Source organism: Coregonus lavaretus, assembly GCF_964263955.1.
Source record: "Coregonus lavaretus genome assembly, chromosome: 6".
NCBI lineage: Eukaryota > Metazoa > Chordata > Actinopteri > Salmoniformes > Salmonidae > Coregonus > Coregonus lavaretus.
This window is the reverse complement of record NC_139993.1, coordinates 6,497,272-6,524,879: the sequence shown is the minus strand read 5'-3', so window position 1 is coordinate 6,524,879 and position 27,608 is coordinate 6,497,272. Positions and strand designations below refer to the sequence as shown.

The 27,608-nt window shown below is 48.0% G+C and overlaps 1 protein-coding gene across 1 annotated transcript in view; it reads left to right on the top strand.

The window, feature by feature from the left end:
• Positions 1-27,359, top strand: part of LOC311131398 (uncharacterized protein) — a 40,597-nt gene extending 13,238 nt beyond the window's left edge. The window contains exons 2-6 of the mRNA XM_084164360.1: positions 5,414-6,183; positions 6,484-6,565; positions 16,955-17,112; positions 17,279-19,858; positions 23,965-27,359. Of these exons, the coding sequence (XP_084020486.1) occupies positions 5,517-6,183; positions 6,484-6,565; positions 16,955-17,112; positions 17,279-19,858; positions 23,965-24,986 (4,509 nt within the window). The 5' untranslated portion in view covers positions 5,414-5,516 and the 3' untranslated portion in view covers positions 24,987-27,359. The remainder of the gene's footprint in view (positions 1-5,413; positions 6,184-6,483; positions 6,566-16,954; positions 17,113-17,278; positions 19,859-23,964) is intronic.
• The last annotated feature ends 249 nt before the right edge of the window (positions 27,360-27,608 follow it).

The following is a 27,608-nucleotide window of genomic DNA, read 5'->3' as shown; positions in this document are numbered from 1 at the left end:
CAATACTTGTTTGTCCTCGTAAACTCCTGTCTTCCTAAAGCCTCTCTCCCTCATTATCCACCCTCCTTTCCTGTCATACCCCTTTTATACACACACACACACACACACACACACACACACACACACACACACACACACACTGTGAATGAGGCCTGTGTTTCCTCTGGCCAGAGCCCCAGTACTTTGGAGGCCTCCACATAGCAAGGCCTCACTCAGTCAGACAGCAGTCCATTAATGAATAGCCAGAGACTGAGGCCCCCGTTTGTCAAACACCCATGGCGCTATACAGCTCGGTTACACCATAGTCTCTACCATCCAGGCCCAGTTTAGTCTTGCTAGCACACACTGTTAAATGCTCAATTGGGTTGTCTCTGTCAGGCACAGGGTTTGCTTTGGTAGTGCAGTCTAAAATGGAGGTCTATCTTGTAGTCCAAGATGATGCAAGTACACTCTGTACAGCACAGTGGAATCAGAAGAATTCACAATCTGGTAGAACGGCCCCTGCTCTCTCTCGCACGCACACACACACACAGTATATACTGAACAAAAATATAAATGCAACAATTTCAACAATTTTACCGAGTTACAGTTCATAGAAGGAAGTCAGTCAATTGAAATAAATGAATAATGCCCTAATCTATGGATTTCACATGACTGGGAATACAGATATGCATCTGTTGGTCACATATACCTTTTTTAAAAATTAAAAAGTAGGGCCGTGAATCAGAAAACCAGTCAGTATCTGGTGTGACCACCATTTGCCTCATGCAGCACGACACCTCTCCTTCGCATAGTTGATCAGGCTGTTGATTGTGTCCTGTGGAATGTTGTCCCACTCCTCTTCAGTGGCTGTGCAAAGTTGCTGGATATTGGTGGGAACTGGAATACTCTGTCGATCCAAAGCATCCCAAACAAAACTCTGGTAACAGCTCTGGTGGACATTCCTGCAGTCAGCATGCCAATTGCACACTCCCTAAAAACTTGAGACATCTGTGGCGTTGTGTAACACAACTGTACATTTTAGTGGCCTTTTATTGTCCCCAGCACAAGGTGCACCTGTGTAATGATCATGCTGTTTAATCAGCTTCTTTATATGCCACACCTGTCAGGTGGATGGATTATCTTGGCAAAGGAGAAATGCTCACTAACAGGGATATAAACAAATTTGTGCACAACATTTGAGAGAAAAGCTTTTTGTGCAAATGGAAAATGTCTGGGTTCTTTTATTTCAGCACATTAAACATGGGTCCAACACTTCAGTGTATATATTCGTACACACCCTTCCTCTGACAGCTGTTTAGAGGCTGCTACCCCGAGGAGTCTGATCGGCAGAGCTGGAATGTGGACGAGGTGGCTCGGCTCACTGACAGACGCCCTGTCCCGAGCCCTCCCCAGGCATTCCAGCACATGTGCACACGACACTGGGCCTCAACCTCAAACCTTTATGGCAAATGTACCCCTCATATTTCCCCTCAGCACTCTCCCCGTTCACCGCCCTCTGTGAGCTAGCAGAGAGAATAATCTATTTTTCACCCGTGGTTAAGACTGTTATGACACTAAGCTGACATCAGTAACCCCCCCCCCCCCCCCACACACACACACACACACACACACACACACACACACACACACCTCCTCTATCCCCAACCCTTCTTGCTCTTTTTTTTCTCTTTCGCTCTCCCTGTAGTCCGACTGCATTTCCAACCCACTCAACGCAGCTAAATCCCCCTCTTTGTATTAAAAGTGACCCATTTTGCTGCGCATCACTGTCTGATGTGATGCGTGGCTAAAACATGGCTGGCACTGTAGGATGATTGCAGACAGCTGTAATTAAACTGCTAGGAAAAAAAGGAGAGAAAGCAGGGGTGAAAAAGAGCGGGGGAGTTAGAAGATGCAACGCAGCGAAGATGAGACTGAGGGGCAGCGACTTTCTTCCGTCTAGACAACCCACCCCAACAGGCTTACGATGGCAGCGTTAACCACACACCCAGAGAGAGGAACAGACAACCTGATGAGTACACTGGCTAGTCGGTTAGTACCCAGCCACTGTTGTCAGACTGCAGCCGGGGAGCAATTTCCAACCGGCTTATGAATTTGCATACTTCCAACACATGGTAATTGTTGCCAGGGGTATTGAGCTAATTTTGATATTAGCTGCAGCGCTAGCTGGAAAGTAAGCATGCTGTGTCCTGAATATGGTATTAGCCCTTTTTATTTTACTGTTATTTGTTATGCAAATGATTGGAGGGGAGCACAATGGCTCTTTATTTCATCAAAATGCATGAAGCCTTTCATATCTATCGGCCATGCAATCTATTCTATCGTTTTTTGGGGGGTGTTGCCCTTTGAATAATTCCAATTGCAAGTCTATGCTAAGACTGCCAGGGATGGAAAGCCGCTCCGAAATTCCCAGAGAATTTGTGTCATAAGGACATTTTGGTGATGAGTGGTTTTAAGAACGATGCCATGCAATAGTTTCAAATAGGAAATACTACAGCTAGCTGCTTTGAAGCAGAGGAGTCTCTAATACCCTCCCTAATCGCCTCGCTACAGTTCAACAAAGCTCTTGATATGCGTGTAGGGTTTTAGTGATGCCGTCATGCCGCCTCCCACTACCCAGAGGTCGGCTCAGCTCGTGGTAGGGAATGCGATACAGGCAGCACTTTGGTAAGACCCTGACGTTAGCGGTTAGGTCAGCAGCCCCTGGCGTTCGCTGGGCCAGAGATGGGCATAAGTAAAGCCAGGCCAGTGCCCGTTCTGCCCACGGCCAAAACATCCCCCTTTTATCCTGCTCCTGCCCACCGAACGCGGGTAGAGCGATGGCGCGTTAATCTGACTCCTGCCCTGCCCACTGGATTTACTTAGCTGGCAGTCGTCCCTCGCTGTGATGTCCCACATCCCGCTATCTCCCTAATGCATCATTACCACGCTACATTGGTGTCAGAAGCACATCCAAATGTATTGGTAGCACTAGCCGGGTTGTTTAAAACACGGAGTATTGAGTTGAACTTGTGATATTGTGAAGAGATGATGACCAATTTAGTAAATGGAGTTTAGCCTTGTTTCCTTCCCAAATTAGATTTGATAATGAATTTCATTTAGGATAGAGCTTTTCCAAGTGCTCAATGTTCTAGCTGATTGATTGAAACTCTACTGGCTTGTAACTCATCTGCAATAATCCAAACTTGATTCAGCCATGTCATTGATGACAAATTCTGTTTCACAAAAACATCTTGGGTCATCAAGAGTTGAAGTATGTATATATATATATATATATATATATATATATCTCATTGAATAATGTAGAGATCTGTAAGAATAGTTAGCAGCTCTGGCGTAGCCCTGCTCAGTTGACTGAAGGCTACAAGCTTGGCCCCTCTCTCCTCTTGGCCCCCCTCTCCTCTTGGCCCCTCTCTCCTCACTGGCCCCTCTCTGTGCTGGAGATATGTAATAGGAGCGCAGAAAAGTGAGGAGGAGGCGGCGAACATCCTGTCTGCCTGCAGTATGAAAAATGTATGCACTCACTAACTGTAAGTCGCTCTGGATAAGAGTGTCTGCTAAATGACTAAAATGTAATGTAAATGACTAAAATGTAAATGTAAAATGTTGGAGCCAGAAGGACGAGGAGAGGAAAATAAATCATGGATAACTGCAGTGACGGCATTTTGTTTGTACTCTCTGGTTTAAATAGAGGTCAGACCATTGGTTTGGAGGGAGAGAGATTGGGGGAATTTGAGAGAGGGGTGCATGTGTTTTGGGGGAGGGGTGTTGGTATTAGTTCTATTGTCTGTCTGCTATCAAACCGACCCAACTAGTTCCACAGGATCTCCACAAGTGGTCTCTTTTGTTCATTTGCCTTGCCAATAGACTGGGCTAATGTGTGGTTAGGCCTCATATGTCGCTCACAAACAGGCCAAGGCCAAACTGTCTTGAAGGAAAGAAATTCCTCTGTAAACATTCAAATGAGTGAATAAGTAGCAAACTGAGGTTTGTGTGGAGAGTTGGGAACAAGGTGTTCCACTCTATGGTATGTGTCAACGTTAATAAGTAACTGAATAGAGCCCTGGGGGAGTCTAGTTGCTGCTTGGCCTCTATAGGTTTCTCTATCTGCTCCACTGAAAAGCCCCTCTATGGAAAGTTGTCTTGATGGAAGTTTGTCAAACTATTAACGATGACCTCAGTCAGATGGCTTCTGCATAAGTCTCTCTGTCTGTCACTGTGCTCTCCCAGTCCCTTCCTCTTCCATCTCTTGCACACTTCCCCCCCATCTCGCTCTCTCTCCTGCGTGTGGTCCTCTCTCGCTCTCTTCCTCCTCTCTTGCCAAGCCTGTTTGTTGAGCTCCAAACAAAGATTTCTGCCCAGACCATCTGTTGACCGAGAACCGATCATGTAGAGTAGCTGAAAGAGGAACAAGTGGCTAAGAAAAAATAAAGGAGTGAGGGAAGAGGGGGGTGGGGGTATACTGAAGAAAAATCAACTATTGTTGTTGGTAGAGGGGCAGTTGGACAGGGGGAGCTAGAGGAGTGGGTGGGAGGGCTTGTAATAGAAAGGGAAGGAGGGGGTTGTGGAAAGTAGAAGAGTAGATGAGGAAAAGCAGCAGCAGTGGAGAGAGGCCACGTTGGCAGGGGAAGGCAGCCTGCCAGGGTTCGAGGGGCTGCAGTAAGGCTAATGAGCCCCAGAGCCTACTCATCCAGCCCCCCCCCCCCCCCCCAACATCCAGCCACGCTCTGTATTTGTCTGTTTCCATTCGTACAGTATTGTCCATTTGAGGCCTCCAATAACCAGCGTTTGACTCTTAGTAATCGCTGGCTGTCATCGTGGTCAGCATCTGGGCTGGCAGCACCGAACAGAATCATTAACAAATGGGACATGTGGTCCTGGTTTTCCAGTCTCTCTCTCTCACTCTCTCTCTCCTGTGGACTGTCAGGAGATTGCAAGGCCTTGCGGTCTTTCAGCACTCCATCCACAACTCTCTCTCTCCCTCACTCTCCATATATGCTGGAGGACATTTTGGTTTCTGTACACTAGTTATTGCATGTCAAACTTGTTATAGTACTCTGACAATGCCAGTTTTTAATCATGGATCGTACATTTCTCTGTTCTCAGTCTGTGATCCTCACATTGTATTGGTATCAGACAGTGAGTGACTGTGCACTTTAGAAACAAATCATAATGTTGGCTTCTCTCTTCCTGTTTTTCCAATAGTTTCAAATTCCTCGGCGAGACCATGTGCCTCATGGCATTTCCGTTGGTTTTTTAAATGCTACAAGTCTACGAATGCATGGTTTCATGTGTGGCTATTCTGATAATATACATGAGGGGTTATTTGTAGTTCTATGATTAAACATGTTTTTTTTCCCACACCAATTTGAACATCAACATTTATGAATCTCTCTTCTCTTTTCCACTCCAGAACCGTGAGGTTGGTGAGATAGGACGTTGGTTCCACTCCGGGTTCAGTGTGTTTGTGAGCCGCTGGATCCGGTAAGTGAGACCGTTGCCAGGCCTACAGGGGGATGAAACCGGATGGGGTTGCCATGGAGCCCACAGAAGCCATAGGAGCTGAGCCCTCTGCCCAGGGGATGGCCACCGACGAGATGGCCCCCCAGCCAGCCCCTGCAACTTCCCCGTCCCCTCCATCACAGCCCGAAGACAGCCAAAACACCACAGCTCAGCCTGAAAACCCCACAGCATCCCCTGCGTCCAAGGAGGTCAATGGGGCCAATGGCAAGGCAGCAACTGACCCTAAACCCAAGGCTAAGACCGTGGGCTTGGCTAAACCAGGGCACAGCACAGCTGGTATCAAGACCACAACAGGTCCGGCGTCAGGACCCAGCACCTCTCGTCCAGGCACAGCCCCAAGCCACATGGCCAACGGATTAAAGCCCTCAGCCAGTGACCTGGCCAAGAAAACAGCTCTGGACAAAAAGAAAAACACCACCACAGCTGGAGCACCGGCGTCAGCTGCAGCCACAAAGAGGTCTGTGGGGCCGTCTGCCGCGTCCACTGTCAGGACCCAAACGAAGGTGGCTGACAGGAAGGCTGTCGGAGCCCCCAGGTCCACCTCTGCTACCAGGCCAACCAAAGCTACATGGACTGCGGCGACGGGGACTGGCACTCCAACGAGGAGACCTCCCCCAACTGGGCCCATTAATGGGGCCGGGGCCAGACCCAAAACCACAGGTGAGGAGGCGAACCAAAGACTATACACACACACACACAAACATACTACTGAGTATTTAGTCTTGTTAATCATGCTTTGGTTAGACACACAGCTTTTGTTTTCCTTTGTCCCATGTTGAGTTTTTAGTTACTGTCCTACATTTTAGAGCTCACCCAAACCCACCTGTGCTTGGCTGCAGAAACATTTGCTCTCCTCAACTCCTACTAGACCAGTCCTTCATCCCAGTCCTCTGTCCTCGTCTTCATTCCACTTTCCTTTTTCTCTCTCTCTCTGTCTCTCTCTGTGTGTGTGTCCTCTAGCTCCCAGACTTGCTGCCCCCAAGCCTTCCAGCACTTCAGCCGTGGCCAAACCCGATAGGACGGTGGTTTCCAAGACAACCAGGTAAGGCAGCCTATTCCGTGACAGCACCACCACCGGGCATGCAAAGTGATTTACAGGCCAGTGACATTTTGTGACCAGCACCGGGCATGCAAAGTGATTTACCGGGCAGTGACATTTGTGACTGGCAAGTGCGCATTTGAATGAACTCAAAGAGGGGGGAAAAAACCCAGGCACTGTTTATAGTTCAAAAACAACTTCTCCCCTCACATACACAACACCTAATACAATCACCCAAGATCTGAGGAGCTGCTTCGCACAAAAGGCATCACTCGACAAATCGGATCAGTGAACGACTTGTTTTGCGAGGAGCTGAAATGGCGTGTCGATGAAAAGTGGCCATTGTGAGGCCGGCCGGTCTGTTATTGGGTTAGGTTTCCGACTGTGTCTCAAATGGCACCCTATATTATCTAGTGCACTACTTTTGACCAGGGCCAATAGGGAATAAGGTGCCATTTGGGACGCACCCCTAGTCTACTCTGAGTCACACTAACAGAAATAAACCTGAGACAGTGCTCTTCTATCTCACACTGCCCCAGTCAGCACCACAGTGTTACTGAATAACATGGGTTATTCCCCCCAAGGCGGTGGTTATTCACTGGGGCTCTGGCCTCTCTCACACTCACTGGGATGTTCCAGCAACACTACGGGTCTGTCTCAATAATTGTAATGGTCTAAAGTGGCTACCTCATCTCTTGATGGAGAGGAGGTTGCATTAGACTTTTGAGATACACCCACTATATGGCTCCACACCTAATCTCTAGTGGACAGACTGTGAACATAAATGGTAGCATAGATCTGTCACGTGGTCCTCTGTAGCTCAATTGGTAGAGCACGGCGCTTGTAACGCCAGGGTAGTGGGTTCGATCCCCGGGACCACCCATATGTAAAAATGTATGCACACATGACTGTAAGTCGCTTTGGATAAAAGCGTCTGCTAAATGGCATGTTATATGATACAACGGAGCGTGAGATAACGAGCAGCATTAGTTCATGCTTAGGACAAATCACGATTTCGCAGGTGTTAGCATCTTTCGTATTTCAGGAGGGGACATTTGGCCCATAGACTTGCCCGTAACTTGCAAAGAGAGAACACGGCTTCACCCGCTATCTTCTCTTAACGCGCATGGACCCAGAACTTAATCGAGCATCTGACCAATTACGCAAGACTTTGGTTCTGGGTTAATCGAGATTACTCCACACTCAGGTCTCCACAGGACATACTGTTCAGCTCTTAGCTTCAATTTGATTTCTCTTCTCCCACTTCTTCCCTAATGCGCTGCTTTTATTATATGAGACGAAATGGTGAACTGACTCAAACCAGTTTAATCTGTTCTTTCTGAATCCGGGAACACACCTTACCACTCACCACCACCCCATCTTTTGTTAGACTAAGGACAAGTACGAGTTGTCTCTTTCAGCTGGTGTTTTGACAGGTCTACGTGTTGGACTTGAAACTGGCACCACTTAAACTTGTGTAGAGTAGAGATCTATTTTTGCCTCGGTTGGCACTTAATCTGAGCCTATCTTATTAATGCATGTGTCCCAGTGTCCTTATCCTTTGAATGATGCAGTTGTGGGATAGTTTCAGCTGCAGGATTGTGGTTACAATAGTTTCCCTGAGTGAATGACACTTGTTTTGGAACATTATGACATCAGGCATTTTTCTGTGTGTGATCACTGGTCAGGCATGTGGGGGGTGGATGGGGGGTGATTTTCTTGGATTTGTTGAACGACATGGAGAAGCAGCAGGTCACTGTGTGTGTGTGAACATACAGTGTGTGTTTGACAACAGTAGTAGTAGTGTGCTTGACGACCGTAGAAGCAGGTTGTGTGTGTGTGTGTGATCATGCTGCTTGTGTTTGACGTCAGGAGCAGTGGCAGCCAGACTGTCTCTCCATCCATGCAGGGCCCTGTTCCTGCCTCCCTGGGTGAGCCAGGGCTAGTGAACAGGCCTCTCCCAGCCAGAGCTGTGACTGCTGCTCTCTTCCATTAGTCATGAGTCTATGAGCAGGGCAGACGGCCCGGGGCTCATATATAAAATGAATGAATATAACGTAACATTACTGTTCCGTTTCACTACCTGCAATAAACCGTCAGACGGCCCATAAGGCAAAACGAGATTAAAGAATGTTCTATAGAACGTTGCCATAGTTACACATTGGCAGAGAAATAGGGTTTTCTTAACTATTCATCTTAATTGCCCTAAGGGGTGAAATAAATTGTACTGGATAAGAAGCCGAAATCAATGTATTAGAGACGAACGGGTCACAACAAGGGTGAGTGAGATTGGATGGGAGCCTCAGAACAAGGGGATTGTCTACAGTTGACAAAAGCAAGGGGATTGAAGAGTGTGGCAACTGACAAGGTGAGTTATGATAATGGATTAAAGAGAAAAGGGCTGTTGTCGACTGTAAATTAGCAGATGTGCTGGAACCTTGAGGCATCGCAGACCTGTTTTAACACCTGGCCTCGTGTGCCACGCTTCTGGCACACACTGCTGGGTTGTGTTCAGTAGGGCAAAAACATTTTGAAACTGTGAAAGGGGGATGTTCTACCTGATCTTGTCCAGTAACAAACACTCATTTTCTTTCTGTTGCAAAATGTTTTGCTACTGTGTGCCCTACTGAACATACCCCAGGTGAATGAGTCCACCAATCCCCTAATGCATCTCATCAGAAGTGATCAAGATTGATTGCCACACAACCAGTCAGACAGACAGCTGGATGGCTTGATTATCTGTCTGGGCACAGTAGGGGGTGCCATGGCGACGAAGGGGGGATTCTAATTGTATTCTCTCCTCCCTCCTTTTCTCTCTTCTATCCGGAGCCGGTGTCCTTGTCCTGTTTGAGCAGTCTGTTTTTGTCCGCCCCATCTCTCCTCCTTTACGCCTCCCAACTGCCTTCTGTTTATGTACACTGCCAGGAATTTAGCCAGCACCCCTTCCAAACCCTCCCGCTGCTCCCCTCCCTCCCCCTTGAGCGCATCTGTCATTTTGGTGGGCCTTAAGACTCTCTCTGAGAATTGGAGGAATCCAGGGTGTTTTGTAAGATGGGATAATTTGTGTTGAGAGCCATCCATATGGGAATGCTGTCAAAATGGTCACAGTATTGAAATGGCAGTTACACCTCATGATCTACACTGAACAAAAATATAAGCGCAACATGTAAAGTGTTGGTTCCATGAGCTGAAATAAAAGATCCCATACATTTTCCATATGCACAAAAAGCTTATTTCTCTCAAATTGTGTGCACAAATTTGTTTATATCCCTGTTAGTGAGCATTTCTCCTTTGCCAAGATAATCCATCCACCTGACAGGTGTGGCATATCAAGAAGCTGATTAAACAGCATGATCATTACACAGGCACACCTTGTGCTGGGGACAAAAGGCCACTTTAAAATATGCATTTTTGTTGTACAACACAATGCCACAATGTCTCAAATTTTGAGGAAGAGTGCAATTGTCATGCTGACTGCAGGAATGTCCACCAGAGCTGTTGCCAGAGAATTGAATGTTAATGTCTCTACCATAAGCTGACTCCAACCAGTGGTGGAAAAAGTACCCAAGTGTCATTCTTGAGTCAAGTAAAGATACCTTAATAGAAAATGACTCAAGTAAAAGTCACCAAGTGAAATCCTACTTGAGTAAAAGTCTAAAATTATTTGGTTTTAAATATACCCAAGTATCAAAAGTAAAAGTATAAATCATTTCAAATCCCTTACATTAAGCAAACCAGACGGCACCATTTTCTTATTTTTTTTACATTTACGGATAGCCATAATTTACAAACGAAGCATGTGTTTAGTGAGTCTGCCAGATCAGAGGCAGTAGGGATCACTAGGGACGTTCTCTTGATAAGTGTGTGAATTAGACCATTTTCCTGTCCTGCTAAGCATTCAAAATTAAACTAGTACTTTTGAGTGTCAGGGAAAATGTATGGGCCTATGCCCTCCCAGGCCCACGCATGACTGCACCCCTGCCCAGTCATGTGAAATCCATAGATTAGGGCCTAATTAATGTATTACAATTGACTGATTTCCTTATATGAACTGTAACTCAGTAAAATATTTGAAATGGTTGTATGTTGCATTTTTATATTTTTGTTCAGTATATTGGATGGCAGTCTATGCGGGTCAGATACCTTTTGACTTGCAGTCTGACTCAAACATGCATTATAACAAAGAGGGTTGTTGAATAACTAAAAGTAGAGAATTGACTGTCACTCTAGCTCTTGTGCAATGCAGTCACAATTTTCCTGTCCCAGCCTCCCTCTTTCCTTTGGGGATGAAACCATGCGATTGGGGCGGCAGGTAGCTTAGTGGTTAAGAGTGTTGTGCCAGTAACCGAAAGGTCGCTGGTTCTAATCCTCGAGCCGACTAGGTGAAAAATCTCTCTGTGCCCTTGAGCAAGGCACTTAACCCTAATTGCTCTTGTAAGTTGCTCTGGATAAGAGTGTCTGCTAAATGACTAAAATGTAATGTAAAAATGTAGTTTCGGCCCCAGTCTTGGCAGGGCATAGAGTTACTAAACACATCCAGCATTATGATAGTATAGTAGCTAAGGCCTCAGTAAATGGGCTGTCTGGATCAGTTGCTAGAGGTTTCCACAGCAGCAGAGGCACTTCATTTAAGGCCCATCTCTGGATCTGTTGCTAGGGGTTACCACAGCAGAGGCAATTAATTAAAAACCTAGACAAAGCTGATTTTAGGTCTTCTTGTTCTTTGCGGTGATGGGATGCTTCATTGCCACTGGGACAACACAAGCCCCAGGAATGCCTCCTGTCTCAATAAGCAGCACAAGAGGGGGCTGTTTTTGGACGGCTCACAAGCCAAACAGGGCACTGTCAGAGGCATCGTTCCATCAGCTAGAAGGTGGCCCTGGAGAGAAGAGAGGGAGAGGAGAAACTCTGACAGGGAAGATGGTCGTCCTCCAACAGGGATAGAGCCCCGGAGGTACACTTTATCTCGCTCTGCTTGATTAAAACTGCATTTTTAATCTGTCAATTTGCGGTGCCAAGGGAATCTGGCTTCCTGGCTGTGTTTGACAGTGAAAGAAGGGAGGAGGGGGGAGAGGGGGAGACTCAAATGAAACTCTCCTGGCAACACTTTCGCTCTTACCCAACAGATGTTACACAGCCTATTGTATTATTGATGCTGTCGTCACACAAAATTGATAAATATTGTTAATTGCCATTGAATTCCTAAGCTGACATTTTATTGTAGAAAAAGGCTTGAGTGTTGTGCATGAATAATACTTTCTAAGCTTTGAAATGAAGCCTCTGTTTTTATGGCAAAGCTTTAATAGGTTGGCGACGTCTTGAATACACCTGGTCAGTTATTGTATCCTCAAACCGGCTGTGAATCTATTGCACCACTAAGGTGTATCAACCAAGTATATGCTTTGAATCCCTTGTTGACACTAACCAATCCCGTGTAGCCACAACAAATATACCAAAGCAGCTGAACTACTGTGCCACCCAAGCAATTAATACTGTATGGACTCCACTGAGCTTTGACTCCCTCCCTGAGGATCAGGCAGTTCTGAGTCTCTCTGTGAAGACGAGATGGTTATGTGAGGTTAACGCTGTAAGCACAGATGACTGACCTCGCCTCACCCCCCTCCACTCCATCTCTCCCTCCTTCCTTTCAGAAGCAATCGCTCTCTCTCCCCATTTCCCCCACCTTAATTTAGTGCTCCTGTCGTTTCACGTTCCCTACGCGGAACTCACCCAGATACGAAGGCAATCTGCCTCCCATGTGCTTTTCGTGATCTGTCCGTTCTCTCCCTCTTTCTTCCATCATGTTGTTCGTTCTCTCCATCTGTCGCTCGCTCGCTCATCACTGCGTACCTCCGAGTTTGTCGTTTCTTTCCCTCAACCTCTTATTGCCTTCCTTTTCCTCCCTCGTTTAATGGCCTCTCGTCTAACGCGGCTCACCCCGCCCGCCTGTCTTCAACTAATGCCCCATGTCATCTGAAGGTACAGCATGACAGTTGTCTCTTGTTTCGCTGCACTTTACCATACAATCAAGGTTCTGCTCCCTCTGTCCCATCGACGGCCTCTATTACTGTATAATAACGGCAATACTTAAAGGCCTTTGAGTCTCCAGCCTTTATTTGATCCTGCTAACAAATGGAAACAAATGGCATTTTGTTGGGAAGAGTCAGTGGGAGAGACATTTGTGCACGGCCAGACCACTTCAGGCCCCTCGTACGTCCATAAGTTTGTCATTGTGAATTAATCTATGTTGTCGGCTGTGTCATACCATGGCGAACCAATCAAAAGAACTGCAAAACAGCAATACGGATATTGGGGTAATTGACGACGAATCGCAAACACTGCCTTAAAACGGTCAGATCCTTTGTTTTTTAAATCCTTTTTGTTTTAGATGCTGTGTATGTATGAATCGGTTCTGTAGTCATAGAAATGATATGGAAAGCATTGATTTGCACAAATACAGTGCTGCCATTGTTTCATTACACCTGGTTCTTGTGTGTGCAGAAAAACTAGCTAATCATATGAATTGCCCATATAAGCAACTGTTTTGAATGTAGGTTACTGTAGCGCTTTGTAGCATGGGCTACAACTCATCGCACAAGCCTGTCAATGTGAATGCCTCACACCAGTCTGTACATGTAGATTGCACACACCAGTATCACACATGTATCCAAGCATAGCTCTGTATATGTATGTATGGCACCTGTTAATGTGAACGAGCTGTTACAAATGGCAGATCTAGGATCAGCTTACCCTCTCCAAATCCATAACCTCAGCCAGGAGAGGGGTCATTTAGAAACTGACCGACACTGTTAGGGGCTGATTAAGCATATGCTATAGAGTCACCTGCCACAACAAGACCACTTGGTTCTTCAGGTCAGGAGGTCAAACAGTAGACTAGAGGGATAAGGGAAGTGGAGGGCAGTAGGAGGCTTGGGGAGGTCAAGCTCCAAAATATTAAGTATTGCCCAGGGTCATGTTCATTACATGTTCGCAATGGAAAAGGTTTTGCAACAAAAGGAACATTTGTGTATTATTAGACAAGTTGTTATTAGACAAGTACATTACCTACTGTTCAGTTTTGTGCCTACTGAACACGACCCAGGAGTCTTGGGAAGGTTGAGCTCCACGGTTAAGAGGGAGCGTTTTAATGGATCAGTGGCTCATGTCCACCTCCTCTAACCCCCTTAGATTTGAGGGGTAGACTGGGAGCTTAATAGCCCATCGATTACAGTCTCCTCTCTGTCCTTGGAAAAGTACTACTCTCAACCCTCAGCGAGTGCGACCCTCCCCCACATCCTGTTATTTTTCCACAATCTCTCTTTCCCACTCCATCATTACCTGCATCCTTTCCTCTTCCCCCACTAGGCTGGGATTAGAAAATGACTATGCGATGCGTTGCAGGCAGACAATGAATGGCCCTTGTTAATGGTTTTCTGTTACCTCTTGAAATTGCTTTTATGTAGTGAAGGACAGGTTGTCTGACAACCCTTTAGTCTTTTAGCTTACTGTATGGTGAGCAGGTGAACAACCAGTGCTGACTTTGTCAGGTTTAGAGTGAATTGATCATAGAAAAGTCCCAAGCCTATTAGCGTACATTAGGCAGCTGATTGTATGGTACTGAACCAAAGTCATACACTGAGTGTACAAAACATTAAGAACACCTGCTCTTTCCATGACAGACTGACCAGGTGAAAGCTATGATCCCTTATTGATGTCACTTGTTAAATCAACTTCAATCAGTGTAGATGAAGGGGAGGAGACAGGTTAAAGAAGGATTTTTAAGCCTTGAGACAATTGAGGCATGGATTGTGTATGTGTGCCATTCAGAGGGTGAATGGGCAAGACCAAAGATTTAAGTGCCTTTTGAACGGGGTATGGTAGTAGGTGCGAGGCGCACCAGTTTGAGTGTGTCAAGAACTGTAACACTGCTGGGTTTTTCACACTCAACAGTTTCCCGTGTGTATCAAGAATGGTCCACTACCCAAAGGACATCCAGCCAACTTGACACAACTGTGGGAAACATTGGAGTCAACATGGGCCAGCATCCCTGTGAAAAGCTTTCGGTACCTTGTAGAGTCGATGCCCCTACGAATTGAGGCTGAGGGCAAAAGCGAGTGCACCTCAATATTGTTTTGTACAATCAGTCAGTAGGTATTCAGTGGTATTAATTATTGTGAACAGCAGATGGTGTCCATTTAGCCCTTGAGGGTCTTCTCTGAACTCATTTTTTATTAAAGCAAACGGGGTCTGTTTTTATTGTTATGTGTTTAGTCTTGCCATACAACATACTCTTAAATCCCATGTCTGCTATTGTCCGCTAACATTACGTCTGCTATTGTCCGCTAACATTACGTCTGCTATTGTCCGCTAACATTACGTCTGCTATTGTCCGCTAACATTACGTCTGCTATTGTCCGCTAACATTACGTCTGCTATTGTCCGCTAACATTACGTCTGCTATTGTCCGCTAACATTACGTCTGCTATTGTCCGCTAACATTACGTCTGCTATTGTCCGCTAACATTACGTCTGCTATTGTCCGCTAACATTACGTCTGCTATTGTCCGCTAACATTACGTCTGCTATTGTCCGCTAACATTACGTCTGCTATTGTGAAATTCAAATCAAATTTGATTGGTCGCGTACACATTTTGCAGAGATGCGGGTGTAGCGAAATGCTTGTTTCTGGCTCCAACAGTGCAGTAATACCTAACAATACATGCAAATCCCCCAAATAAAATGAAAGGAACGAAGAAATATAGAGACATTAGAACCGCGATGTCACTGTCCGTAATGTATATGATGGTGTGTATAGACAGTATGAATAGAAAAGGTTTGTACAGCAGTAGTTATATAGGATGATCCTTGACTAGAATACAGTATATACACATGAAGTGGGTGAAACGGTATGTAAACATTATTAAAGTGACCAGTGTTCAATGACTATGTACATGGGGCAGCAGTCTCCAAGGTGCAGGGTTGAGTACTGGGTGGTAGCCGGCTAGTAACAGTGACTAAAGTTCAGGGCAGGGTACTGGGCGGAGGCCAGCTAGTGGTGACGATTTTAAGTCTGATGGCCTGGAGATAGAAGCAGTTTTTCAGTCTCTCTGTCCCAGCTTTGATGCACTTGCACTGTCTCCGCCTTCTAGATGGTAGCGGGGTGAACAGGCTGTGGCTCGGGTGGCTGAGGTCCTTAATGTGATCTTCTTGGCCTTGCTGTGACACCAGGTGCTGTAGATGTCCTGGAGAGTAGGCAGTGTGCCCCCGGTGACGCGTTGGGTGGATCGCACTACCCTCTGGAGAGCCCTGCGGTTGCGGACGGTGCAGTTGCTGTACCAGGCGGTGATACAGCCTGACAGGATGCTCTCAATGGTGCATCTGTAGAGGTTCGTGAGGGTCTTAGGGGCCAAGCCGAATTTCTGTTGCGCCTTCAACACTGTCTGTGTGGATGGACCATTTCAGGTTGTCAGTGATGTACACGCCGAGGAACTTGAAGCTTTTCACCCTCCACTGCGCTCCCGTCGATGTGGATGGGTGCGTGCGCCCTCTGTCTCATGAAGTCGACAATCCGCTCCTTTGTTTTGTTGACGTTGAGGGAGAGGTTATTTTCCTGGCACCGTTCCGCCCTGTACGCTATCTCATCGTTGTTGGTAATCAGGCCTACAACTGTTGTCGTCTGCAAACTTGATGATTGTGTTTGAGACGTGTGTGGCCACGCAGTCATGGGTGAACAAGGGAGTACAGGAGGGGGATGAGCACGCACCCTTGTGGGGCCCCCATTTTGAGGATCAGGGTGGCGAAGGTGGTGTTGCCTACCTTCACCACCTGGGGTTGACCTGTCAGGAAGTCCAGGACCCAATTGCACAGGGCTTGGTTCAGACCCAGGGCCCCAAACTTAGTGATGAGCTTGGAGGGTACTATGGTGTTGAAGGCTGAGCTGTAGTCAGTGAACAGCATTCTTCCATAGGTATTCCTCTAGTCCAGATGGGATAGGGCAGTGTGCAGTGCAATGACGATTGCATTATCCATGGATCTGTTTGGGGCGGTATGCAAATTGTAGTGGGTCTAATGTGTCTGGTAAGGTGAAAGTGATATGATCCTTAGCTAGCCTCTAAAGCACTTCATGATGACAGAAGTGAGTGCTACGGGGCGATAGTGATTTAGTTCAGTTACCTTCGCTTTCTTGGGTACAGGAACAATGGTGGACAGCCTTGAAGCAAGTGGGGACAACAGACTGGGATAGGGAGAGATTGAATGTGTCCGCTAACATTACATGTCTGCTATTGCTGTACTGTATCATTGCGCCCTCTTGGTCAGGTTATTGTAGACGTGAATGTGTTCTCAATAACCTACCTGGTTAAATAAATGAATTAAAATGTTGTTCTTCCCCAGGCCTGCCACTGGTCACACTGGCCTGTTAATTGGCACATCCAAGCCAGCCGCTGCTGGCTCCAGCAGACCTGCAGCTTCCAGAGTCGGCACCACAGCCCCCTCTACTGGCAGGACTACCACAGCGCAGGCACCCAAACCTTCAGGCCCTGCCAAGAAAGGTGCACATGCCTTACAAGTTGTTTTGTAACATGAATGAAACCCACTTGAATCTAGTTGTATTGAATAATATATTAGACATGGTATCAATTGGTGCCGAAATCAACTAGAGAAGGTACCATTTATATTTTTAGTTGTAGTCTTTTAATTATTTCTGCTCTGTTACAGATGTCAGCAGACCAGCAACCACTGCCGCAGCCAGAAAGCCGGCAACATCCGCCACTACCAAAAGGACCAAACCTGACCCCCCTAAAGCGGCTGCAGCCTCCAGACCCGAGGCCACCTCCAAAAGGCCCCTTCCCACCAAGGTGGCAGACACCAAGCCAGCCCGCCTTAAACCACAGGACCCCAAGCCCCTGCCCACACGTAAAGCACCTCCCACCACGCGGCCCCCTGCCACCCGACAGCCCCAGGGCAAGACCCCCCCTGTCTCCCCCAGCAACAAGCCTGTGGGCAGCACCACCCCCAAGTTGGTCAAACGAGGCTCCAAACCCACCCAGTCTGTCCTGCCTTTCATTGCCAGACCTGGAGCTCCCAAGTCTGCAGCAGTGGCTGCTACAGCAGTGGCTGCTACGGCAACAGTCACAGTGACAGACGCAGCAGAGCCAGAAGTGGCAGCTTCAGAAGTCCCAGCTCCAGCGTCTTCGCCAGCAGTGGCCCTGGAGTTCCAAGAAGAGGTTTCAGCCCCAACTCCTCAGGATACTACTTTTCCATCTCCACCACAGAGCCCACTCAGGCTGGCTCCTGCTGCACCACAGAGCCCACTCAGGCTGGCTCCTGCTGCACCACAGGGCTCACTCAGGCTGGCTCCTGCTGCACCACAGGGCTCACTAGTCACTGTTGCCCAGGAGGAGAGGTCTGAACGACCAGAGACTTCCCCAGCAGCCCCGACACAGCCAGCACCAGACCAGACCTTACCCCAGGACATCCCCACAGCAGTGGCTATGGCTATACCCAGCCCTCCGGATGCCTCCGAGAAAGCCCAGCTCAACATGGACGAAGAGGAGGATGAGGAGCGGGAGGCCAGCCAGCAGGTGTCCGTGTCAGAAATGAGCGGAACCCAGCCCACAGAAGAGTCCAGGGCTGGCTCGGCCGGCCCTGCGGGCTCGGGGTGGCGTGCAGGCGGCGCACTGCTATCGGAGCTGGACTCTGAGGAGGTGAGCTGCAGCCAGCAGGGGGCGTCGGAGCTGAGCGCCCCGGGCGTCCTGGAGGGCACAGAGAGCATGGATGACCTAGGAGACGCCAGTCTGAAGGGCGCCATCGACATGGAGGGCATGTCTGCCTCGGCCGGCTCGCCTGACTTCGAGAAGGTGCCCGACATCCCGACCAATGATTTTGATGACTACGATGAAGATGGAGACCGGGTGTGTGACATGGAGGTGGGTTCAGAACGGGCGGATGACCCGAGAAGAGTAAGGCATGACGAGGATGAGGATGATGAAGATGTGGAGATGGCCAGTGAGGGGGTGACTGAGAGCGGACTGGAGAGTTACGGGAATGCAGACGAAGATGACTTTGCGGAGGATGAGAGACTGGACAACCTGAACCGAGCCCCGCCTGCCCCACTGCTGCCCTCTGCCCTGGCTGCCCAGTGGGACCAACCCAACCCCAACTCCTTTTGTGCCCAGCCGCACCCCCAGGCTGCCTCAGCCGCCCCCCTGCAGACCCCTACCAGCCCCTCAGACCCCTGGCAGGCCGATATGGAGACACCCACCCGGCACTCTTCTCAGCCCTGGCTGCAGCTGGCTGCCACACCATTTTTTCCAGCCCTGCAAGAGCCCTCACCCCAGCCTGCCCCTGCATCTCCACTTGAGAAAGACACCCTAGCCCCGATGCAGTCCCTGTCCCCCACAGCTGCCTCCGGCCGTGGCATGTCACACTCCAGCACCCTAAGCGCTACAGAGCTGGCTGTCCACAGCAGCAGCGAGACCAGCACCCCAGAGGAGCTCTGCGACTACAACAGCAGCTCCGGGGTGGAGTCCCGCTCTGAGGGGGGGAAGCTCCACACCCCGCCTGCCGCCCTGGCCCCCGTGCTCTCCCTCCAGCCTGACCTGGAGGACCAGGACCTGGGCATCCACCTGGAGAGAGGGGACGGAGAGGGGGAGGAGGCAGAAGCCCAGCCAGCCGACCAGGTCCCAGGGGACCCCGCCACAGCACCCACGTCCAACCCCTCGTCGTCCTCCACCACGGAGGATGAGGCCAGTGACACGGAGGGCGAGGCCCAGCTGGACGAGCTGTGCCAGGGCATCCATAACGCCACCTTCGACAGCAAGCCCGGCGCCCAGCGCTACCTGTCCGCCCTGGAGGAAGGGGAGGAGACCAGCGGAGGCGCAGAAGAGGGCGGAGACACCCCCCAGTCTGCCAACTCGGCGGCATCCTACGCCTACGACATGACTGCGTCCAACTCCAATGCCCACTCCACGGCTGAGAGCTGCACTAAGAGCCCCGGCGTCTTCTCCCTGGAGGAGCTTCCTGAGGAAGCCAAGGACCCGTCGCTCATCCAGGAGCTGACCCTGCCGCTGCCCCAGCAACAGGCTGCCTTGGCAGACTCCCTTCTAGTCTCCAACCCAGAGGAGCAGCAGTACATGTTGTGTGGGAAGCTTGAGGCAGAGCTGGGGGACACGGGGGATCTGAAACCCCTGGACCCCGCGCTGTTCGCGGCCCCCCAGCAGCCCGGGGAGGGCCCCCGTGTCACCCAACCACCCTACTACTCCACTATATGTGAAAACACTGAGAACTCTCTCACAGGTAACGTATAGTCCCGCCCCCACCACACCTCCCTACATACCCAGTAACGCACCTTTATCGCACCTTCATCGTTGTTTGTCTCCAACCTCTCCGACTGGGGTGGATGTGATCAAAATGTAGAAGAAGGGAAGGGAAGAAAGAAAGACTTTAAATACAGCAGTGCCACTTCCCTCGTATGATATTACCTTATGAGTATATGGCTTAAAACCCCTGTATGTGCAATAGCTACTACTATTACTATTATAATGTGTGGTTTTCTTTTCTTTTTTAAATTAACATATCCTTAAACATGAACTGGCATGGTTTGATTTGGATTGACTGGGTTGTTGTGAAGCAGCTCTTAAGAAACGTAACAAAAGAAAATGTGGGATGAAATGTTAAACTTTGTATTTATCCAACACTTTTTACTGAACAAGAAAATGCTAGTGAATGTTGATTGTATTTTGTCGCTCTTTTCCATCATTAAGAAACTGACATCTGTCCTCCTTCCCCTCCCCCGAGCACTCCCCTTTCCTTCTGCACTTTAAGGTTAGACTGCCCCCCCCCCCCCCCCTCTTTCTTACGTTTGTCCTTTTGGAGGATTTACCATTACCAAGCTTTAAATAAAGATTAGATATTTAACATGACTCCTCTCTCCCGGACAGTTTTATTCAAGTGGGGATTGGGGAGTTGGATGGCACATTTGTACTTATCAGAGATATTAAGTCGTATAACATTAGTCAAGCTTGTGTCAAAACCTTATGTGGGAGACATTATGTACAGTGAGGGAAAAAAGTATTTGATCCCTTGCTGATTTTGTACGTTTGCCCACTGATAAAGACATGATCAGTCTATAATTTTAATGGTATGTTTATTTGAACAGTGAGAGACAGAATAACAACAAAAAAATCCAGAAAAACACATGTCAAAAATGTTATAAATTGATTTGTATTTTAATGAGGGAAATAAGTATTTGACCCCTCTGCAAAACATGACTTAGTACTTGGTGACAAAACCCTTGTTGGCAATCAGAGGTCAGACGTTTCTTGTAGTTGGCCACCAGGTTTGCACACATCTCAGGAGGGATTTTGTCCCACTCCTCTTTGCAGATCTTCTCCAAGTCATTAAGGTTTTGAGGCTGACGTTTGGCAACTCGAACTCAGCTCCCTACACAGATTTTCTATGGGATTAAGGTCTGGAGACTGGCTAGACCACTCCAGGACCTTAATGTGCTTCTTCTTGAGCCACTCCTTTTGTTGCCTTGGCCGTGTGTTTTGGGTCATTGTCATGCTGGAATACCCATCCACGACCCATTTTCAATGCCCTGGCTGAGGGAAGGAGGTTCTCACCCAAGAATTGACGGTACATGGCCCTGTCCATCGTCCCTTTGATGCGGTGAAGTTGTCCTGTCCCCTTAGCAGAAAAACACTCCCAAAGCATAATGTTTCCACCTCCATGTTTGACGGTGGGGATGGTGTTCTTGGGGTCATAGGCAGCATTCCTCCTCCAAACACGGCGAGTTGAGTTGATGCCAAAGAGCTCCATTTTGGTCTCATCTGACCACAACACTTTCACCCAGTTTTCCACTGAATCATTCAGATGTTCATTGGCAAATGTCAGACGGGCATGTATATGTGCTTTCTTGAGCAGGGGGACCTTGCGGGCGCTGCAGGATTTCAGTCCTTCACGGCGTAGTGTGTTACCAATTGTTTTCTTGGTGACTATGGTCCCAGCTGCCTTGAGATCATTGACAAGATCCTCCCGTGTAGTTCTGGGCTGATTCCTCACCGTTCTCATGATCATTGCAACTCCACGAGGTGAGATCTTGCATGGCGCCCTAGGCCGATGGAGATTGACAGTCTTTTGTGTTTCTTCCATTTGCGAATAATCGCACCAACTGTTGTCACCTTCTCCACCAGCCTTGTGTAGGTCTACAATCTTGTCCCTGACATCCTTGGAGAGCTCATAACATTTTTGACAAGCGTTTTTCTGGATTTTTTTGTTGTTATTCTGTCTCATTGTTCAAATAAACCTACCATTTAAAATTATAGACTGATCATTTCTTTGTCAGTGGGCAAACGTACAAAATCAGCAGGGGATCAAATACCTTTTTCCCCTCACTGTACCTGTGGGGCATATGGATTCAAAAGCACTAATGGTCTCCCAGCAAGGAAGCATTCATACCTACATCCTCACATGCCTATAAACACATACAATCCTCACCCTACTCCCACCATCCAGAATAGGACTCAACAGAGACATGGAGGATGTCAAACTCCCCACCTCCCCTCTGCTCCTTCTCCCCCTACCTTCTGTACTGTGTGACCCCCCCCCCCCTCCCACCCCCGCTATGTAAGACCTGGTGGAGTGACCCTTCCTTGGTCAGCTGGATCCCTCCATCACCAAACAAACTGAGAAACAACATCAAGAAGGTTCACCATCATCCAAACAGAAGAGAGGATATCCACCAGTGTTTTTTCTTTTCCTCTAGTAATGTGTGTTTTGACTTTTTGTTTCCGTTCTGCCTGGCCTCTGCATTGTTTGAGAGATCGCTGTTATATCTACAAGTGCATGTCCACCGCACACCATTTAACCGCACTGTTGAACTACTTTACACTTGGGACGCCTTGTTTGCATGTCACTGACTGACTGACACTCATTGGCTTTGGTTTGTTGAGGGCTTGGTCCCAAATGGCACCCTAAATAATGCATGGGCCCTGGTCAAATATGGTGCCATTTGGGACGCAGTCCAGTTCACATGTGGTGCTGCTGTCTTTATGTACTGATGCATGGTGAAAGGTCTTGTCTTGCATGTGTTTCACTTACTCACCAGCTCCCCACGGGGACTGAAGGAAATGGTTGTTTGCTCACAAGCTTTTCTTTATTTTTATATTACAAGACTATAGTTGGTAGTTACTGCATATACAGGAAGTTGGGCTGCTTTATTGCACAAAACTTTTGCACAAAAAAAATACTATCAGCATATTTTGTTTGGGAAGTCATATTTTTGAAAAGGTTAATGAAATAGATGGCTATATTTGCTCTCTGCTTCAACATCCCCAACCAATGCCCCACCCCTCCCACCTCTCCCCGCTGTCACCATTTCTCCTGTGCACCCATTGCTTCACTTCACCCCTGTCCCCACCTCTTTTTACACGCTTTGCTTTTCAGGCTCTCAATGTTGCACATCTTGCCCATGATATCATGTGAGTGAGGAGGTAGTTCCTGGGTTCAGTAGTAATATATTGACACACCTTGGCTCTCCTAAACCATTAAGCCCAGCTACAATTGTCAATTTAGCGTTCAAACAGCCCCTATGCCAGAAATGTATGTATATCTACAGGTAACTGCCCAAATAATGGAAAAACAAGTAAATGAGGGTTGCAAAGTATATTGTAGCAGGTGCTTCCACACAGGTGTGGTTCCTGAGTTAAACAATTAACATCCCATCATGCTTAGGCCATGTATAAGTATACTGGGTTAGCTATTATTTTGGCTACCATGGCTATGCCCCTATAGGATGACAATACCTCCCACAGGGCACGAGTGGTCACTGAATGGTTTGATGAGCATGAAAACGATGTCAACCATATACCATGGCCGTCTGTCACCAGATCTCAACCCAATTGAACATTTATGGGAGATTCTGGAGCGGTGCCAGAGATTTTCCACCACCATCATCAAAAATGTAATTTCTCGTGGAAGAATGGTGTCGCATTCCTCCAATAGAGTTCCAGACACTTGTAGAATCTATGCCAAGTTGCATTGAAGCTGTTCTGGCTCGTGTTGGCCCAACACCCTATTAAGACATTGGTGTTTCCTTTATTTTGGCAGTTACCTGTACAATATATTAGTTGTAAGTTGCCTGTGATGATACACAATACATCACTTTTCAAGCCACAAACACACCAAAATTACAATCTCTCAAAGCAACATATTTACTGTGTAGAATACCAGGACACTACATCAGTCTTAAACTCCTTCCACTAACGTCTCCTTGGTAGACTACAATACCCACAGTCTCTGTTCTCTGCTCTCACCCACACTGCACCGCTCTCTCTCACTTGTCTGTCTTTCCCTCTTTCTAACACGCCGCCTGCCGGGTGATCTCCACTTCCTCCTCGCAGGGCTCAACGCACTCCCCCAGCCACACTACCGCCGCGACCACCACCCCGACCCCAAGCCCCACTGTGACCTCTTGACCCCACCCAGGCTGACCTGTGCTGACCTGCCCCCCCGGAGCCCTCGCCTGCAGGCCAGCCCCCAGCTCCGCAGACTGGAACGGCACCAGCAACAACTACTAGAGATGCAGCAACGCAGAGAACAGCAGGGCAAACCCAAAGAAGAAAAGGACGAAGAGTCGAGGAAGAAGAGAGAGGAGATGAAGAAAAAGGAGGCGGAGCAGCAGGAGGAGAATCTGAGGAGGGAGGAGCTGGAGAGGCAGCAGCGGGACCTCCTCCAGCTTCAGCTGCAGCAGCAGCAGGAGGAGCTGAAGCAGAGACAGCAGATCATGCAGTGGCAGCAGGAGCTGGAGGAGCAGACGCAGCAGACGTCACCGCAACAACAACAGCCCCAAAAAGGTCAGGCAACAGTGCTGCTTTCGCCCTCCTCTGGTCTCCATACCATTTATGAAGCCTTGGAGAGTGATGAAGAAGAGGGGAAGGAAATCGAGGTTCATGTCCAGCTTGAGCAACAGGAAGAAGCACCGCTGGAGAAAGAGGTTGACAGTAACAGCGACCGTCGAGAGGTATTGGACGAGGACGGAGCCGATAGCAAGTCCACCTCTACTCTCAGTCCCTCTCCAGACTCCCCCGAGCAAGGAGAGTCCCGGGATGCCGCCTCAGCCCCCGTTTCCCCAGAATGCCCACCTCCCCTGGACCTGGATTGGGGGAAGAAAATTGATATTGTCCAGCAGCTGATCAACCAAACCCTGCTGCTGACGGGCAACGGCTGCTCCTCCCTGGTCCTGCTTCCTGGGGGCAGAGGGGGCACCCTGAGCCCCCTGGAGGCCAGCCTGTGGCCCAACCTGCTGCCCCCCCTCACCCCTCCCTCAGCCACGGTCACGTCGGTCAGCAGCTTCTCCCCGGAGGCCCCCGGCCAGTCCCCCCAGGGCGAGTGGACAGTGGTGGAACTGGAGACACACCACTGAGGGATGTAGAGAGACACACACACACAGTGAAGACTAATGGTCACACACACTGCTCCACAATGTTATTCAAGGTCTGTCAGTCACATCACTGCTGTACACAACACTACAACACAACACTACTTTAACCTTTACACTGTAACACAACGCCTCTATTTGCCATTCAACACCACTGCAAATACAACACTACTGTTTGATACACTGGACTGATACCACTGAATCCTCAAACATGATACCTTTTGAATGGGTGGCAAAGGAGACTGACACCACAGTCATATCAATCACAGACTGACTCGCACTGGAATTGTACACCTCTCTCTCTCATGCCAAAACAATGTGCCATGTTAGGTTACACATCAACAGTCCCAGAAGGCCACTACCTTGATTAGGCTGGTTCACTGAAGCCTCTGGACCAGCTATTTGGGTAGAATGAACAGTGACAACTTGTTAGCCATGGTCCATTTTACTGAAACCAAAACTACTGTATTCATTGCACACTCGCAATATTTTCAGATGGGGACCTAGCTGATTCAGTTTACACTGGAGATGTTCCACTACAGACTCGGTTTATGATTAGTATAGATCAGGGGTCCCCAACCCTGTTCCTGGAGAGCTGCCCTGTTGCAGGTTATTGCTCCAATCCCAGTTCTAACTAACCTGGTTCAGTTTATCAACCAGCGAATTATTAGAATCAGGTGTGCTAGATTAGGGTTGGAGTGAACCTACAGGACAGTAGTTCTCCAGGAACAGGGTTGGAGAGCCCTGGTATAGATGTTTAACTGACTGATATTCCCCTTGACTAATATTGGTCTGAATTACTGATGACGAACTGCACTTGACTAGACCAGTATCCTATAATGATGAACATGTCACTCACTCAATGCCTGCTTTGCTTTGTGCTTCAAACAGTTCGATTTACTGTAGAGAGCAAAACATCTTAGAATCCCTAGAAGGCCCTCAAATTGCTGAGGGCCTTCATCCTTTCTAAGAATTATATTTCTATGGGCCAAGTTCCGGTGTTTCTCTGACATCAAACCAGAGGCCTGCCACCAGCTGAGGTAAAACACTGGTTGGCCGTATGTGTTCAGGGTGGTATTTCACTAAGCAGGAACTATTTTGTGATCCAGCTTTGTGAAATACGCCTGGGTGCTAATGAAATGAAGGATATTTGTTTCTATTGCATGCCACTGCTGACTCCGATGAAGGCCACCAGAAATATAGGTTTATTTATTTTCAGAAGCACTGTCTCATGTCTTTGTTCTGGAGACTTGGCCCCATATCCTGGGTGATTTTCATCATGTTTGGTCTCGTTTCTGTGGTTATGGATGATGTCATAATGGGGAGCGGGTGTGGGGGGTGGGAGCGGTCATGACATTGATACGAGGTAATAATAATAATATGCCATTTAGCAGACGCTTTTATCCAAAGCGACTTACAGTCATGCGTGCATACATTTTTGTGTATGGGTGGTCCCGGGGATCGAACCCAATACCTTGGCGTTACAAGCGCCGTGCTCTACCAGTTGAGCTACAGAGGACCACAGGTAATGGAGAAATGAACAGGGAATTGAAGAGTGTCCGACAACACAAAGACTAGATTACTCTGGGGATATAACCGGTTCTTCTGTGAGGCTGCTGGGTCCTAGCCTGGTCCCAGATCTGTTTGTGCTGCCCATCTGCCCAACTCCTATGATAGCTTGGAGTGACAGAGGCCATAGGCGTTGCCAAGATGACGCGACCAGTCTAGATGGGTCCAGACCAGTCATGGGTTTTTGGGGGAAATATTGGGGTTAGTCATTAACTATATTTGATGGATGATGGTACAGACTTGTCCTTGTGGATGTGTGTACATGTATGTTATGTGTGTGTCTGGATGGAAAGGAACTGCATATGAAGAAAACAATTTGAAGTACCTCAGTGGATTGTGAATATGGATGGATTATAGAGCCTTTGAAAATAGATGATTTATTGCTCCATGTCAGATCAGGTTTCAAACTGAAGGTACATGAGTCAAACACTTGTCTTTACTATAAGGGTACTTGTGTTCAAATGTGAACTTGCGTTGAGCCTCACTGAAGTTGACTTTCCAACAGGAGTGTCATCTATTCAGCAGAAACATGGATCTTTAATTGTGGTTGAACTTTGAGCCCTAAGGACAGTCCACTGTGTGTGGGGCAACGACCTTGGATGGACAGAAACAGTTGGTTGTCCCAACAGGGTTTGGGATGAAGATCTGTGAACGCTGAGACCGACACTCCTTCACATACCATAGGGATGGACTCAACAGTCGATACAACCACACTCTGCTGTGAGGCCAGGGCTAGCAGATACTATACAGTGGGGAAAAAAAGTATTTAGTCAGCCACCAATTGTGCAAGTTCTCCCACTTAAAAAGATGAGAGAGGCCTGTAATTTTCATCATAGGTACACGTCAACTATGACAGACAAATTGAGGAAAAGAAAATCCAGAAAATCACATTGTAGGATTTTTAATGAATTTATTTGCAAATTATGGTGGAAAATAAGTATTTGGTCACCTACAAACAAGCAATTTCTGGCTCTCACAGACCTGTAACTTCTTCTTTAAGAGGCTCCTCTGTCCTCCACTCGTTACCTGTATTAATGG